We start from the raw sequence: 18,103 nt of genomic DNA, 5'->3' as shown, positions 1-18,103 counted from the left end.
ACATTAAATTTTATTTTTCTAGTGCATTAAGAGGAATCCAGTCAAAAGGATGAAATATAGAGTCAAAATCTGTATTCGTCTACTTTCGCATTTGTCTGAATAAATGCATGTTGGATCATTTTCTCAAATTGTGTCGTATAATTAACACCAATATACATCCATATATATATATATATATATATATATATATATATATATATATATATATATATATATATATATATATATATACTAGCTGTTGGGGTGGCGCTTCACGCCACCCTAACACCTAGTTGGTGGGGGCGCTTCGCGCCCCCCCAAGCCCCCCCGCGCGCGTAAGTCGTTACGCGCCATAATAGTTACGCGCCATTGTAGTTGTGTCCCTATGTCCCACCTGTGAATATAGATATATATATATATATATATATATATATATATATATATATATATATATATATATATATATATATATATATATATATATATATATATATATATATATATATATATATATATATATATATATATATATATATATATATATATATATATATATATATATATATATATATATATATATATATATATATATATATATATATATATATATATATATATATATATATATATGGTTTTAACTACGTAAAACTTGCGAATATACAACATTCTTTGCTGTCCCATTGTCTTTGCATATAAATAGATTGTCAGGTTTACCGACTCTTGAACATGCAACATATAATGGTCCATGGGAAAACAATCTGTATTCAGATCTATACCTCATGATTCTAATGATTGCCCTTGAGCTTTGTTGATGGTGATTGCTAATCGACCATTCCCTGTCCCGGTGTCCCGGTCGTCATTTATATCCCCCTGTTTCCCCCGGTGTCCCCGTTGTAGTTGTGTCCCTGTGTCCCGGTCGTCATTTATATTCCCTGTGTCCCGGTCGTCATTTGTATCCCGGTGTCCCGGTCTGTATATACATTCGTTTTTTAGTTTTGTTTTTCTCCTTTATTTTTTTCCTTTTTTTTTCTTTTTTAGTTTATTTAGATTTTTAGATTTTTTAGTTTTTTTATTTGTTTTTAGTTTTTTTTCTTTTTAGTTTTTTTGTAGTTTTTACCTTCTTTTTAGTTTTGTTAGTTTTTTTTTTTACTTATGTCCTGGTCGTCATTTATACTCCCTGTGTCCCGGTGCTTTGTTGATTGCTAATCGAACATTCCAGTTGTCCTGGTCGCTTTCTCTTTGAGTGTCGTCATTTATTTTTTTCTTTTTTAGTTCTTTTAGTTTTTACCTTTTTTAGTTTTTTTTAGTTTTTTAGATGAAATTTTTTTTTAGTTTTTTCCTTTTTTTCTTTTTAGTTTTTTATTGGTTTTTACCTTTATTTTAGCTTATTTTTCAGTTTTTCCTTTTTTTATTTTTTTTTTATTTTTTTTAGTTTTTTACCTTTTTTTAGTTTTTTTAGTTTTTTTAGTTTTTTAGCTTTTTTACTTTTTTTATTAGTTTTTAGTTTTTTTTGTAGTTTTTGCCTTTTTTTAGTTTTTTCAGTTTTTTTTAGTTTTTTATTGGTTTTTACCTTTATTTTAGCTTATTTTTCAGTTTTTTCCTTTTTTTTTAGTTTTTTTTTAGTTTTTAGTTTTTTTAGTTTTTTACCTTTTTTTAGTCTTTTTAGTTTTTTTAGTTTTTTAGCTTTTTTATTTTTTTTATTAGTTTTTAGTTTTTTTTGTAGTTTTTGCCTTTTTTTAGTTTTTTTAGTTTTTTAGCTTTTTTATTAGTTTTTAGTTTTTTTTGTAGTTTTTGCCTTTTTTTTTCAGTTTTTTCCTTTTTGTTAGTTTTTTTTATTTTTTATTTTTTTTTAGTTTTTTACCTTTTTTTTAGTTTTTTTAGTTTTTTTTAGTTTTTTTGCTTTTTTACTTTTTTTATTAGTTTTTAGTTTTTTTTGTAGTTTTTGCCTTTTTTTAGTTTTTTCAGTTTTTTTTTTAGTTTTTCATTGGTTTTTACCTTTATTTTAGCTTATTTTTCAGTTTTTTCCTTTTTTTTAGTTTTTTTAGTTTTTAGTTTTTTTTAGTTTTTTACCTTTTTTTAGTTTTTTTAGTTTTTTTAGTTTTTTAGCTTTTTTATTTTTTTATTAGTTTTTAGTTTTTTTTGTAGTTTTTGCCTTTTTTTAGTTTTTTTAGTTTTTTAGCTTTTTTATTAGTTTTTAGTTTTTTTTGTAGTTTTTGCCTTTTTTTTTCAGTTTTTTCCTTTTTTTTTAGTTTTTTTTATTTTTTATTTTTTTTAGTTTTTTACCTTTTTTTAGTTTTTTTAGTTTTTTTAGTTTTTTAGCTTTTTTACTTTTTTTATTAGTTTTTAGTTTTTTTTGTAGTTTTTGCCTTTTTTTAGTTTTTTCAGTTTTTTTTTTAGTTTTTTATTGGTTTTTACCTTTATTTTAGCTTATTTTTTAGTTTTTTCCTTTTTTTTTATTTTTTTTTAGTTTTTAGTTTTTTTAGTTTTTTACCTTTTTTTAGTTTTTTTTAGTTTTTTTAGTTTTTTAGCTTTTTTATTTTTTTTATTAGTTTTTAGTTTTTTTTTGTAGTTTTTGCCTTTTTTTAGTTTTTTTAGTTTTTTAGCTTTTTTATTAGTTTTTAGTTTTTTTTTGTAGTTTTTGCCTTTTTTTAGTTTTTTTAGTTTTTTAGCTTTTTTATTTTTTTTATTAGTTTTTAGTTTTTTTTGTAGTTTTTGCCTTTTTTTAGTTTTTTCAGTTTTCAGTTTTGTCACCTGATCCAGTTTTTTCAGGTGACGTCACCTGATCCACAGATCCACAGATCCACACACAGACAACTTATTTTTATATATATAGATATATAGTATCGGGAGCACGGTGGCTTCGCCCCTGGGCCCCAGCACTCGGCACGTGGCAACCTCCTACATATGGATTATCATTGTCACTTGTCTTCTAATCGTAAACAATTTTAGTCTGTTTTTGGTGTCGTGAGGCCCTCACAGGGTCGACAGAGCCACCCCAGGAAAAATGCAAATTCTTTCTTAAGGTTGTGATCTATTTAGATTCTCTTTGTGTCCAAAATTGTCGATTTGCCAGTTTCGATAAGGTAGAAGACAAAAGAAAATAAGCTATATAGTTATTTCGAGTCCAGGCCCTGTCATTGCTCCGCGACAGGCTTGTCTATATCGATTCCCATTGTCACTTATCCTGTAAAGGCAGACAATATGAGCCTCTTCTTGATGTCTTGGCATCATCATAGGTTAGATACAACCATTATGGGAAAATACAAATTCTTCCTTAAAGTTATCACCTTTTTAGATCGTTTTTAGTGGCCAGAAATGTCAATGAGCCAGTTAAGAAAAATATACGAAGCCGATTTCGATACGGCCCCGGCTCTCGGCAAGTGGTAAGCTTGTATATATCTTAATTCTCGTTCTATGCAACAACCTCTAAATGAGAGAGGTTTTTTTGTCGTCACATCCTAAGGAGAATAGAGGGCTTTTCAGGGAACATATAGAACATTGAAGGGTCCTAGTGACTTGTAATAAAGAGTTGCGTTGTTTATGGAGTCTTTGATTTGTAACCTACTGGATTTTGAGTCACATTTTGTTGACGTCGAAGATTTTGACGGCGTTGTTAAAATATCGTAATATTTCTTTTGTTCTTCATTTTTTTTTAATCCCCCCTCGCCACGAAAAATGCCTTCCGGAAAATTTATAACCACTGACAATTCTCAACACATAATTCCATCTACGGAAAATTCTCCCACACGCGAAATTTAGCAGTCACAGAGAAAGTAAAAAAAAAACCTCAAAATGTCGATCAAATATCGTAAAGGCTAAAATAAAGAACAAGATATCCAAAAACATTTTTAGGACAGAGTTTGGTTTGTCGCCAATCATTTTGACTTATAATAAAAGGACTAAAATTCTCAATTTACGATAGAATGATTATCCTTTGAAGTTTCTACGACCACGATTGGGAGGTCAGGGATGATTTAGGGGCGGCCTACCTCCTATAAAGAATAATTTTTTTTTCATTTTGGGGTTTAATGTTACTTTTTACTTTCGTAATAATAGTAAAGACCAGAAATATTCCCAGAAATCAAGTAGGATTAAATATCAGTGTCTGCCTCTAACCCCCTCCCCCCATCAACCCCATCCACCCTTTCCTTAGAACTAACTCTGTATTTACTTGAAGACTAAATGAGAGTTAGGACGTTTTGCATTAAAATACCCCCAATGAGGCATATGCCCCCTCCGTAACAATAAAACAATCACAAAACTTTACTATAGAGGGTTAAAGCACTCATTTTCAAATGTTTGAGTGTATATATTTTTTGGCAAAGCAAAATCATGGATGCGTGATGACTTTCCAAATATGAAAAAGGACTAGATGCCAAAAACGACTCTAGAACTAAGGGGCTCAGCGAAATGCCATCAGCCGTTCCTGGGAAATTTGTATACGGCCTTCTGACAACCAAGATGCAAATAGTGTCTTTTGTTTTAATATTCGGACCCTTAGCCGGTCATAAGATATTGCAGATACGCCTCTTATGATAGCCTAGATACAGATAGTGTCTTTGGTTTAGCTCAACATGTCCCTCAAGATTCCCCGAAATTTCACCTCGATACCCTTAGTCTTTTTGGACACACACTGGATCAATTATCCCCCCTTTCCCAATGATAAATGGTGCATGTTAAGAATGGATAATTTATTTCCCAGGGGCACCCCAGGAGGCATCCCTGGAGGCATAGGTACTAGACCTTGACACTATTTTGAAAATAATGGATTTTTAAATTTTATCGCTACAAGGGGTAGCATCTAAAAAGGCAAGAGGAGGCTGGCCAGTAGCCTTTTGTTCCTTTTTCAACTTTTCTTTTCTCTCAACATGATTTTAAAGTTCCAATTTAATACCCTTAGCCATTCCTTAGATACTGCTATTGCGCCTTTATGACAGCTCTACTCCATATAGTGTGTTTTGATTTTGTTTGACGCTCCCCTCAACCTTTTCTAAAGATTTTACTATTATACCTTTAGCCTTCTTGGTCACTCAAGAGAGAGAACATATAAAAAGAGCAAGTAGGGGGAGAGGAGCTGGCTACCCTCCGATCTAATCTCATCTTCCCATCATACATTGAAAGTTCCAACCTAATACCATCAGCCGTTGCTTATATATTGCTGATGTTCCCTTTTCACAACCAGCAAGAACAAAGTATGTTTTGATTGCGTTTAGCCTCCCTCTCAACATTCTCCTAAAGTTTCACCCTAATACTCTAAGCTTTTTTGGAAATCCACGATCAAACATGCCCTCTTTTATCAATTTAAAATCTCTTAAGTTAACAAGGACCAATTTGCATAACTTACAGCCCTGAATCCGGAAACTAAAAGAGGGGTTGTCAACCCCAGAGGTATGTTTGTTTTACCTTCGGACTATTTAGAATAAAATGGCTGTATCCAAATTTTGGTCTGATGCGTTTGGGAGAAAACGGTGTGGGAGGGCGGTGATAGTCCTCTAATCAGTTTTAACTCTTAAAAATGGCACTAGAGCTTTTAGTTTGAAATCAAATGTGCCCCCCCCCCCCGAAGTTTATGCGACCACTCCTTTTATATTAAGTGCCTTGCGGAAAAAAATGAACAGACAAATAAATAATAATACACTGAAACTTTATGGCTCTTGACAATAGGCAACGCTATGGCATTGCCACTGACTTAAACAGGTGAGTTGGTCTTTCAATTTCTCTTCTAATGAACTTCTAAAATTACCTAGGGGAAGTAATGGAGCGAATTTTCCAGGGGATTTTTTTTTTTTTTTTGGGGGGGGGGGTAAATTTTCCACGGGAAATTTTTTGCTCGGTGAAAAATTTCTGGGGGGTATTAAGCCCTGGAAATAACCCTGGAAACACCCATGATGCAAATTCTCAGGTTAACGATTATTTTACTGGTACTTACATAATGATGACTTGTTATTGTTAATCTTCCAATAAATCACAAGCGGTGATCGTAAAGTCTTATTTTGAAAAAGACTTCTGCAATGCAATGTAACAAGTAGGTAATATTATATAGAATCTACACTTAAAAACAACTAAACCCACAGACAATTTTCCATGAGGGGTTAAGGCCAATGTTCGAAATAAACTTGACAAAAAACGTTATATTTTAGAAAGGTAAAGATTCCTGCATTTTGTATTTTATTTATGTTTTTTCTTCACTTCCAAGAAGAAGAAGGTCCCTTCTACCAGTTTACTCCCTCTTCTTTCAGCGAAACTAAATTCTTAGAACCATAAATTTTGGCCTTTTTTGTATTTTACCAGGTTTTCTGAAAAATTTTCTACCCACGCCCTGGAGCCACTTTTTAGAGACTCCTCACCAGGTCTAAATACGCACAAATTATATGTTTCATATACTAGCTATCAAATTTTGTTTTCGGGAATACTACTAGCAAATTTTAGAACTTAATAGTAATTCATAGGAATAATGGTTTTCTATTGGCCTACCAGCAATCCTATCGAAACTTTCATTGTCCCAATGCACTTAATAGTCAGAATTTAAACTGGTGAAAAGACCTTTTTCATTTTTGTTATATACTGTAGAATTTGAAAATCAGGATATGCCCTTTTAGTGTACTTTTAACCCGCACTCTTTGTAATCTTTGCGTGCTGCATGAACATACCATGTCAATTTCTCATTGCTCTAAGGACAATAGAAAAACCTTCAAAGAAGGCTACAAATGTCTTGAGGATAAAATTTCTAGAGAGAAGGTTTTTTTTAAGGGATAGAAGAGAATGACAGAAACTATACCATAAATGTGGGGGGCTGTGACCTCCTCCCCCCTCCCCCCTTTTTGCGTTAAAATCTCAATATGCTATGGTGAAAGCTTTTGTGAGGGCAACAAATACAGTCGATGGGTATTTGCAAGTGTTTTATCTACCGAGTGCTTTTGAAACATTTGAACTAAAATTTGTATCATTTAAAGTAAATGGACATCAATATGCTCTTTCATTTTTGAAATACCCTAAAAATATTTTGATGTTTCCCCTGGGGCAAAGGGCAGGAGGATAATTGATTGTTATGTTAGATTAAAGGAGAGGTAAGGTTGTTTCTGAGAGTAGGAGTAGTGACCACGCTGCGCATTATGTTTTGAAAGGTAGTGATTGAAGATCTCGGCGGCCAGGAATGGACTGAGTATTATTATTAAGTGTAATTTATTTTTTGATTTGATAATAGGCTGCATTGAACTTAAAAGATATCCTCTTGTATACGGAATAATGTCTGTTCGTTTTAAGTCATAATATTTAAAACAAAACTTTTACTTAATTTCTATTCCTTTTTAGTACCGTTTTGCATTGAATGTGAGTAGGGCTAATGCCACCTTAATTCCAACTCTTTAAATAAAGTTCAACCTCTACAAGTGCAATGCATCTAAAATAAAAAAAAAATCCGTAGCAAGAAGGGTGGTTTAACACCTTATTCCTCACAATGGACACTTATATATATAATACTGGAAGCACGGTGGCTTCGCTGTTAGACACTGGCACTTGGTACGCGGCTGGCTTCTATATACGGATTCTCATTGTAGTTTGTCTTTTAGTCGCAGACAATCTGAGGCTTTTCTTGATGACATGAAGACACCACAGGTTCGGTACAGCCACCCTGTGAAAAACACAAATTCTTTCTTAAAGACCTGACCTATTTAGATCGTTTCTGTGGCCAGTCATCACTGTTTCTGGTTTTCTAACCGTAGATTTCACTGTCTATTTTTGTTCATCTTTACCTAATAAAGTTTATTCGACACATTTTGCTTCAGCAGCTTATATTTTTACATAATTTCATTTAATTTCTTAATGCGTTATAGATCACAAATAGGTCTTTTCCAGTTTCCAACCACATATCGATGTTCAAGCTTTCGTTTACAATTCAATGTGATTCTCGCTATCGTTTGTTCCTTGCATTTTTCTTTAGCTGTTCTCGAGATATTGCTGTGTTACCATTTTGCAATTTACATGCTCATTATTCATTTTGATTTGGCTCAACATCAGCCTAAATATTTCTTGAAAGCTCCACCTTAATACCCTTAGCTTGCACAGTAGGAAAAGTTGTCGTAGCAGTAATAGCATTAGCAGAAGCATGCCTGTAGCACCTTTAGTTTTCTTCAACATCCCCCACAACACACAATGAAAGTTTCAACTTAATGTTATAAACTGTTCCTGTAGCATTGCTGGTACTTCCTCTTGACAAAAAGTATCTGCATAGTTTGTTTTGTTTTAGTTCAATATCTTTTCAAATATTTCCACGTTTTTTGCCTTAATTCCCTTAGCCTTAGCAGCAGCAGTAATAGTGCCAGTAGTAATGGTAGTAGTAATAGTAGCAGAAGTAAATAGTAGCAGCCTCAGCCTTAGCAGCAGTAGCAGTAGCAATAGCAGTAGCATTAGCAGTTGATGGAGTATGAGTGGAAGTAATTGCATTAGGATGAAATATTGTCGTTTGGTTAGTTAAACATCCCCCCCCTTTTACCCAACAAGACCTGTAAGTTTCCATTTCACAAACCAAGCCGTTCCTAAGATATTGCTGATGCGCCCTTTTTGACAAACAGCTTACAGAGGGCGTGATATGATTCAGTTTACCTTCCCCCCCTAATATTCCCCGAAAATTTCACCTTCATACCCTTAGGGATAGTTACAATAGTAGCCAAAGTGTTAGTGGCTGACACTGACTAAGGCAGGTGACTAAGATTGAAAAATATGAAAATGAAATTAAATATGTGAGACCGATTTATCAAACAACGTAGAAAATTTAAGAAAGGTGTTAAAGCTGAGATTCCACAATTCTAAGAAGGCTCGCTTCCACAAAACGGGGAACGTCATAAAGAATGAAAAATCACATGATACCACTAACAAATATTTATACATTGAGTAAATTAGGTCATATTACTTATTTTCGAGGTATTTTTTTTCTCCAGATAACTTACTAAGTAAAATAAAGCAAAAAGAATGTGATGTAATCAATTATGGCTACTTGGGATCGCCTGGGACGCAATGGACTTGTTATTTAAATGACCGAAAGTACTCATTTGCAGAACTTTATGATTTTTGTAGAATTAAATCTGGGAGTAAAATTATCAACTACTTGAAAATTTCAAATAAACAAATTGCCAATCATTCTACTCCAGTCCAACATTTTAACGATGTGAATTTTGGTCATTTGTGTGATGATTATTTGAAAAGAAAATTTAAGGGAATGGATCCAGAGAATTTTATTTCAAGTTTATATTCAAATTTACACGGAAGAAGAATTACAATAGAGATTATTTGTTTCTCGCAGAAATTTTAAATATTATGGATATACTGGTAATGATTTCTCAATATCCAAATTTCTATTTAGTGCTTAAGGTTTAACTACCTCTGCTATGTTACCCCTTCCTACTTTAAGACTTGGGATAGCTCTAATTGAAATACTTGAAAAATATTCGAGAATAGCAGAAAGAAAGGCTGAGTATAAAACTGATTATTCATTCTATTTCGAATTGCTTGCTATGTACAAATCGGGTCAACTGACTAATGAAGAAATAACTAAACAAAAAAGGAATTACAGAAAACATTACAGTCTTTTTCCTCGTAAAAAATATTTGAAACAGGTAAAATTAAATGGTTATAACTATTGCGAAAATTTTGTAAAGTCCAAAATAATATTTGAGAAATAATTTAAGCAACTTAAAATTTTCTGAAAAACCCCTCAACCACTCTGTTGTCCATTTTTTTGGTGTTGGTGATCTCACATCAACTTGGGTTCTGAGGAAACCCTGCAGGTTTTTCATTTAGAGGGAAATTAGCTGCTTCTTACTCCTTGATCTGGGGCCAAATCGTATTGAAATCATCAAATCCTACATGAGGTAACAGTGAGAATACAACTGTTGGCTCGCTACCGATAATCAGTAAATCAGTATACCAACTCGGCCATTCTGGCTTGTAATTAGATTTTATACAATCTTTTTGTTTCTCATTTGACATAAAAAAAATAGATGAAAATGCTGCAGACTTCCTGCACCTTTCTCTTCCCGAGACCTCTCTCTTCCGAGTCAAGCGCTCTAACCATTTGCGCTATCAGGGACTTATTGAAAGTTAGACGGAGATCATTTTGTTAGATAAATTATTTCCGATTTGGAAAATGTATTTAATAAAATCATCAACTAGTAAATGGAGAATCTTTTAAGCGAAATGCAAATGGAAAAGAAATATAATCGAACTATCAGGAAAGAAGATTTAAATATTTGAATGGAATATACGATTAAAGCAAATAAACGTGTTATAAGTAAGTATGAAAATACATTTGGTGTTGCTATTAATTTTAAAGGTAAAGCGTTTGATATATGCGTAACAACGATTTGATTCTACTGCAGCTGCTTTTGAAAATTTTTTTAAAAATTATATAAAGGTATGATTTAAAGTTTGTTGAAAGAAAAGGGAAAGATAACATAATTATTTAGATATTGATATCGAACTATCCATTAAATATTAAATCATGTTAAATTATTATATTTTACCAGCAGTCTATATAAAAATATTGAATATAAGTAATGTGTATCAATTTCTTATTTCACAATACCCGTTTTGATCTTAAAGCTCATGATGGGAAATTGTAATAATGTTGGTAAATTTTCGTTTAAAATGGTGTGAATTCAATTGAAAATGGGGTAAATTGATACCCCATGATGTAAGCCGTTATCGTAAGCCCCATCATGCGGTAAGCCGCTCTAATAATATTGCTGATGTGCCAATTTAACCCCCTTTTGTCGCCTTTTTTATCTTAATGATCTTAGCCTTGCCAGTAGTTGCAATAGAAGCAGTATTTGAAGCAGTTTAGTCGCAGTAGTAGTAGTTGCAGTAAGAGTAGTAGTGGTATTAAAACATTGGTAAGATTATAACAGTGGTAAGAGTTTAGTATTAGCATGCATAAAATTACCTTTTAGTTAATTGATCTTCCCCTTTAAGCATTCTCTGAAAGCTCCAACAAAAAATTCAAATCCATTCTTGAGATTCGCCCTTTTGAAAATCCATATCCGTATAAGATAATTTAATTTACTTCAAAATCCCCTTCAACATTCCTTAAAAGGCTCACCTGAATGCCTTTCCCCTTTTTAGAAAGTAAATGTCAAACATGTCCACCTTTCCCAATAACACACACTATATGTAAACAATTGAAGAATTACTTAAATTACAACCCTTGCCTTGAGGGCTCTAGAAGGGGGGTTGGCATGTCCAAGACGTAATCACTGGACCTTTCAACTGTACTGAACAAAATAGCTGCCACTAAATTTTGATTGGATTTATTTTAAGAAACGATCAGCATGGGGGGCTGGTTACCCTCCAATCACTTTTGAATCTAAAAGAGGGTACTAAAACTTTAAATTCAATAAAAACCTTATGTGTCCCAGGGAAATTGCCTTCAACCCTTGTCCCAAGGTACTGGGCGTTTCTGTCAGCTCTAGGGGTAATGTAATATGATATTTGAAATATTTTGAACAAAATATCAATCTCAAAATTTCAATCGGATGAATCCGTGGAAAAGATGGCACTGAGGGGCTAAATGACCTCTCATCACTATCAAGTATAAGAAAAGGAATTAGAACTTTGAATTTCCAATCAAATGAACCTCCTTCAAAGTGCTTACCACCAGCTCTTTCATAAGAACCATATATGCCCCGGGACACAGCTTACAACCCTTTCTCCCAGGCTCTGGGGCTTGTGTCAAACCCGGAGGCATTATTATATGATGTCTAGACTCTTTTAAACAAAATGGCTATCTCAAAATTTCGATCGGCCACAAGTGGTATAGTAATTGCCGATTCTGACTCACCTAGATCACCCCATCAATTTACCCCATTTTCAATTGAATTCACACCATTTTAAACGAAAATTTGCCAACATTATTACAATTTCCCATCATGAGCCTTAAGATCAAAACGGGTATTGTGAAAATAAGAAATTGATGCATATTACTTATATTCAATATTTTTATTAATACTACTGGTAAAATGTAATAATTTAACATTATTTAATATTTAATGGATAGTTGGATATCAATATCTAAATAATTATGTTATCTTTCCTTTTCTTTCAACAAACTTTAAATCATACCTTTATATAATTTTTAAATATTTTTTTCAAAAGCAGCTGCAGTAGAATCAAATCGTTGTTATGCATATATCAAACGCTTTACCTTTAAAATTAATAGCAACACCAAATGTATTTCCATATTTACTTGTAACACGTTTATTTGCTTTAATCGTATATTCCATTCAAACATTAAAATCTTCTTTCCTGATAGTTCGATTATATTTCTTTTCCATTTTGATTTCGCTTAAAAGATTCTCCATTTACTATTTGATGATTTTATTAAATACATTTTCTAAATCGGAAATAATTTATCTAACAAAATGATCTCCGCCTAACTTTCAACAAGTCCCTGATAGCGCAAATGGTTAGAGCGCTTGACTCGGAAGAGAGAGGTCTCAGGAAGAGAAAGGTGCAGGAAGTCTGCAGCATTTTCAGCTATTTTTTTATGTCAAATGAGAAACAAAAAGATTGTATAAAATCTAATTACAAGCCAGCAAGGCCGAGTTGGTATACTGATTTACTGATTATCGGTTGCGAGCCAACAGTTGTATTCTCGCTGTTACCTCATGTAGGATTTGATGATGTCAATACGATTTGGCCCCAGATCAAGGAGTAAGAAGCAGCTAATTTCCCTCTATACGAAAAACCTGCGGGGTTTCCTCAGAACCCAGGTTGATGTGAGATCACCAACACCAAAAATATGGATAACAGAGTGGTTGAGGGGTTTTTCAGAAAAGTTTAAGTTGCTGAAATTATTTCTGAAATATTCAAATATCTTTTACGAGGAAAAAGACTGTAATGTTTTCTGTAATTCCTTTTTTTTTAGTTAATTCTTCATTTGTCAATTGACCCGATTTGTACATAGCAAGCAATTTGAAATAGAATGAATAATCAGTTTTATACTCAGCCTTTCTTTCTGCTATTCTCGAATATTTTTCAAGTATTTCAATTAGAGCTATACCAAGTCTTAAAGAAGCAAGGGGTAACATAGCAGAGGCAGTTAAACCTTAAGCACTAAATAGAAATTTGGATATTGAGAAATCATTACCAGCATATCCATAATATTTAAAATTTCTACGAGAAACAAATAATCTCTATTCTAATTCTTCTTCCGTGTACTTACCAACAATTTTTACAAGTAGGATATAAACATAAAAATGTTGATATTAGAACATTTGTAGGTTACAATGATTTTAAAACAGTATATCCTATATTTTACTTTGATATTTCAAAGAAAGAATCGAATATTTATTGAAGTGAATCAACTGATGATATAGAAATTTGACTTTTATTTGATCAAGCACCTGCTAATCCATACATTTACTGCGTCGCGCCACCCCAAGCCCCCCACACGCGTAAGTCGTTACGCGCCATATTAGTTACGCGCCATTGCAGTTGTGTCCCTGTGTCCCACCTGTGAATATAGATAGATATAGTTGTTTCCCTGTGTCCCGGTCGTCATTTGTGTTCCCAGTATCCCGGTCGTCATTTGTGTCCCAATTTCCCAGTCTGTAATTTCTCTTTGAGCGTCCCGGTCGTCATTTATATTCCCTGTGCCCCAGTGTCCCGGTCGTCATTTGTGTCCCGGTGTCCCAACCTGTAATTTCGCCAGTCGACAAACATGACGTCAGTCGATAAACAACTTCCTGACGACATACATCTCAATCCTTATAATGACGTCAGCCGACAAACATGACGTCAGTCGAAACACAAACATGACGTCAGTCAACAGACACACAAACAAACAAATTATATATATAAAAATAAGTTGTCTGTCTGTCTGTGGATGTGTGGATGGATGTGTCAGGTGACGTCACCTGAAAAAACTGGATCAGGTGACGTCAAAACTGAAAAAACTAAAAAAGGCAAAAACTACAAAAAAAACTAAAAACTTATAAAAAAAATAAAAAAGCTAAAAAACTAAAAAAACTATAAAGGTAAAAACCAATAAAAAACTAAAAAGGCAAAAACTACAAAAAAAACTAAAAACTAATAAAAAAAGTAAAAAAGCTAAAAAACTAAAAAAACTAAAAAAACTAAAAAAAGGTAAAAAACTAAAAAAAATAAAAAATAAAAAAAAACTAAAAAAAAGGAAAAAACTGAAAAATAAGCTAAAATAAAGGTAAAAACCAATAAAAAACTAAAAAAAAAAGGAAAAAACTAATAAATGACGACACTCAAAGAGAAAAAAAAGGCAAAAACTACAAAAAAAACTAAAAACTAATAAAAAAAATAAAAAAGCTAAAAAACTAAAAAAACTAAAAAAAGGCAAAAACTACAAAAAAAACTAAAAACTAATAAAAAAGCTAAAAAACTAAAAAAAATAAAAAAAAGGCAAAAACTACAAAAAAACTAAAAACTAATAAAAAAAATAAAAAAGCTAAAAAACTAAAAAAACTAAAAAAACTAAAAAAAGGTAAAAAACTAAAAAAACTAAAAACTAAAAAAAAAACTAAAAAAGGTAAAAACTAAAAGAACTAAAAAAGAAAAAAATAAATGACGACACTCAAAGAGAAAGCGACCAGGACAAAAGGAATGTTCGATTAGCAATCAACAAAGCACCGGGACACAGGGAGTATAAATGACGACCAGGACAAAACTAAAAAATCTAAAAATCTAAATAAACTAAAAAAGAAAAAAAAAGGAAAAAAATAAAGGAGAAAAACAAAACTAAAAAACGAATGTATATACAGACCGGTACACCGGGATACAAATGACGACCGGGACACAGGGAATATAAATGACGACCGGGACACAGGGACACAACTACAACGGGGACACCGGGGGAAACAGGGGGATATAAATGACGACCGGGACAAAAAAACTAAAAAGAAAAAAAAACTAAAAACTAATAAAAAAACTAAAAAATCTAAAAATCTAAATAAGCTAAAAAAGAAAAAAAAAGGAAAAAAATAAAGGAGAAAAACAAAACTAAAAAACGAATGTATATACAGACCGGGACACCGGGATACAAATGACGACCGGGACCCGGGACACAGGGAATATAAATGACGACCGGGACACAGGGACACAACTACAACGGGGACACCGGGGGAAACAGGGGGATGTAAATGACGACCGGGACACCGGGACAGGGAATGGTCGATTAGCAATCACCATCAACAAAGCTCAAGGGCAATCATTAGAATCATGAGGTATAGATCTGAATACAGATTGTTTTCCCATGGACCATTATATGTTGCATGTTCAAGAGTCGGTAAACCTGACAATCTATTTATATGCAAAGACAATGGGACAGCAAAGAATGTTGTATATTCGCAAGTTTTACGTAGTTAAAACCATATATATATATCTATCTATATTCACAGGTGGGACATAGGGACACAACTACAATGGCGCGTAACTATTATGGCGCGTAACGACTTACGCGCGCGGGGGGGCTTGGGGGGGGCGCGAAGCGCCCCCACCAACTAGGTGTTGGGGTGGCGCGAAGCGCCACCCCAACAGCTAGTTATATATATATATATATCTATCTACTCGCTGTGGGGGTGGCGCTTCGCGCCCCCCCAAGCCCCCCCGCGCGTGTAAGTCGTTACGCGCCATATTAGTTACGCGCCATTGTAGTTGTGTCCCTGTGTCCCACCTGTGAATATAGATAGATTTATATATGTGTTTCAAACTACGTAAAAATTGCGAATATACAACATTCTTGGCTTTCCCATTGTCTGTGCATATACAAAGCCGTATGTACTAATAATGACGTCATATGCAAACGCTCTTTTTACAAACAAACAAACATGCATACACACAACTCGTTTTTATATAGATAGATAGATAGGTAGATACAATACAAATTAACTGCGTAAAACTTGCGAATATACAACATTCTTCGCTGTCCAATTGTCGCTGCATATAAATAGATTGTCAGGTTTACCGACCCTCGAACATGCAACGTACAATTGTCCATGGGAAAAACAATCAGTATTAAGATCTATACCACATTTTTCTAATGATTGACCTTGAGCTTTGTTAATGGTGATTGCAAATGCTAATCGAATTGGGAATTGCAATCTTTTAAATTGAAAAGGCAGATCCGTTGGAATCATGGGAATGCGAGGAATAAGAACAGCCTCACCCTCAAAAGGCCCTGTCAAGATTGTGGCCTCTATTAGGTTTTTCATTGTTTTTTTTTACGGCAAGTCGCGTGCCATTGCAAAGCTTTGGTGGGTTGATATTTCTTAAAAGTATTATTGGTACGCCTATTTTTAGTTGTAGCACGTGTGGTGGAAACCCTGAAAGATCTATGGAATTTAAAAATTCAGATGGATAATTAACCGCTTCATTTGGTTCCAAAACTGTGTTGACTGACTTGTAAAGGACTGCCTGGTCTCGAATCTTGGTCAAAACAATATTGTTGATTTCGTGGACGTCTATATTTTTGGGTGCGAGAATCGCTCTTTCACTTAGCCATTTATTATTTTTATAATTTTTTAGAATATTCGGAAATACTTTTTCAATCAATTCATTTTTGGACACTAAATTACACTAAATTACAGAAATCAGCAGGTAGTTGAATACGTCCTGAAATTGAGTCTACTGGGAGCTTTCCGTTTCCAATTGCCAGCAATTGATCTGAAAATGTTTGACCAGAGTCATCGTTTTGCAATTGGACACGCATATTTGTAGTTAATTTTAATATTTTTACGTGTGCCCATAAATTAGAATTTTTCAGGCAAGCATTCATTTCGTCTGCAGGAGTTGATCTAGGTATTATAGGTAATGTTTGCCTGAAATCTCCCGCAAGCAATATTAATGTGCTGCCAAAGGGTTTCGAATTCCCTCTTAAATCTTTCAAGCATTGATCCAGAGCCTCGAGCGATTTTTTGTGTGCCATTGTGCACTCATCCCAAATAATAAGTTGGCATTGCTGCAATACTTTACCCATCCCAGATGATTTGGAAATATTGCATGTGGGAGTTTCTGTAGAATGCAAATTTAGAGGCAATTTCAAAGCGGAATGAGCAGTTCTTCCACCAGGCAGAAATGTTGCGGCTATTCCGGACGACGCAATTGCCAACGCTATATCATTTTTTGATCGAATTGATGCCAGAATCAGTTTTATCACAAAGGTTTTACCAGTACCTCCTGGCGCATCCAAAAAGAAAATTTCTCCAACGTTGTTATCGACACAATGCATTATCGTATCATAAATGTCTTTTTGTTCCGACGTTAACTTGGAAATGTTATTTTGTACATACGACAATAGATCACTCGTACTGTAACTTTGTTCACGATCCAATTCTACACATGTCGAAACAGCAGCGATACGGTTAGGTGAGAGCATTCCCAAATCCTGAAGAGGTTTGTTTGCCATACGTACGCACAAATCTATATATATAAAAATAAGTTGTCTGTGTGTGGATCTGTGGATGGATCAGGTGACGTCATGTTTGTTCGCATATGACGTCTGAATTATTTCACACTAATACAAAAGAAGAAAAAAACTAAAAAAGGTAAAAACTACAAAAAAAACTAAAAAGAAAAAAAAACTAAAAAAGCTAAAAAACTAAAAAAAACTAAAAAAAGGTAAAAATCTAATAACTAAAAAAAAACTGAAAAAAATAAAAAAAAGGCAAAAACTACAAAAAAAATAAAAACTAATAAAAAAACAAAAAAAGCTAAAAAACTAAAAAAACTAAAAAAAACTAAAAAAAGGTAAAAAACTAAAAAAAACTAAAAACTAAAAAAGAAAAAAACTAAAAAAAAGGAAAAAACTGAAAAATAAAAGAGAAAAAGAAAACTAAAAAAATATGAATAAATATATATAAAAATAAGTTGTTTGTGGGTTATGTCTGTCTGTCTGTCTGTCGAGTGACGTCGTGTTTGTCCGCATATGACGTCTGAATTATTTCACACTAATACAAAAGAAGAAAAAAAACTAAAAAAGGTAAAAACTACAAAAAAAAACTAAAAAAGCTAAAAAACTAAAAAAACTAAAAAAAGGTAAAAAACTAAAAACTAAAAAAAACTGAAAAAACTAAAAAAAGGCAAAAACTAAAAAAAAACTAAAAAC

At 33.0% G+C, this 18,103-nt stretch overlaps 1 protein-coding gene across 6 annotated transcripts in view; it reads right to left on the bottom strand.

Annotated features, from left to right (window-relative positions):
- Positions 1–18,103, bottom strand: part of LOC136027271 (uncharacterized) — a 134,036-nt gene that overhangs the window by 6,319 nt on the left and 109,614 nt on the right. The window contains exon 1 of one of the 6 annotated variants that reach the window (XM_065704346.1): positions 6,454–6,522. The exons of the other annotated variants lie outside the window; for them this stretch is intronic. Within the exon in view, the coding sequence (XP_065560418.1) occupies positions 6,454–6,477 (24 nt within the window). The 5' untranslated portion in view covers positions 6,478–6,522. Of the gene's footprint in view, positions 1–6,453; positions 6,523–18,103 lie in introns of those variants that run through there. 6 annotated transcript variants of the gene reach the window in all.

Source organism: Artemia franciscana, chromosome 5 (genome assembly GCF_032884065.1).
Source record: "Artemia franciscana chromosome 5, ASM3288406v1, whole genome shotgun sequence".
Classification (NCBI taxonomy): Eukaryota; Metazoa; Arthropoda; class Branchiopoda; order Anostraca; family Artemiidae; genus Artemia; species Artemia franciscana.
This window is presented reverse-complemented; position numbering and strand designations above follow the sequence as displayed.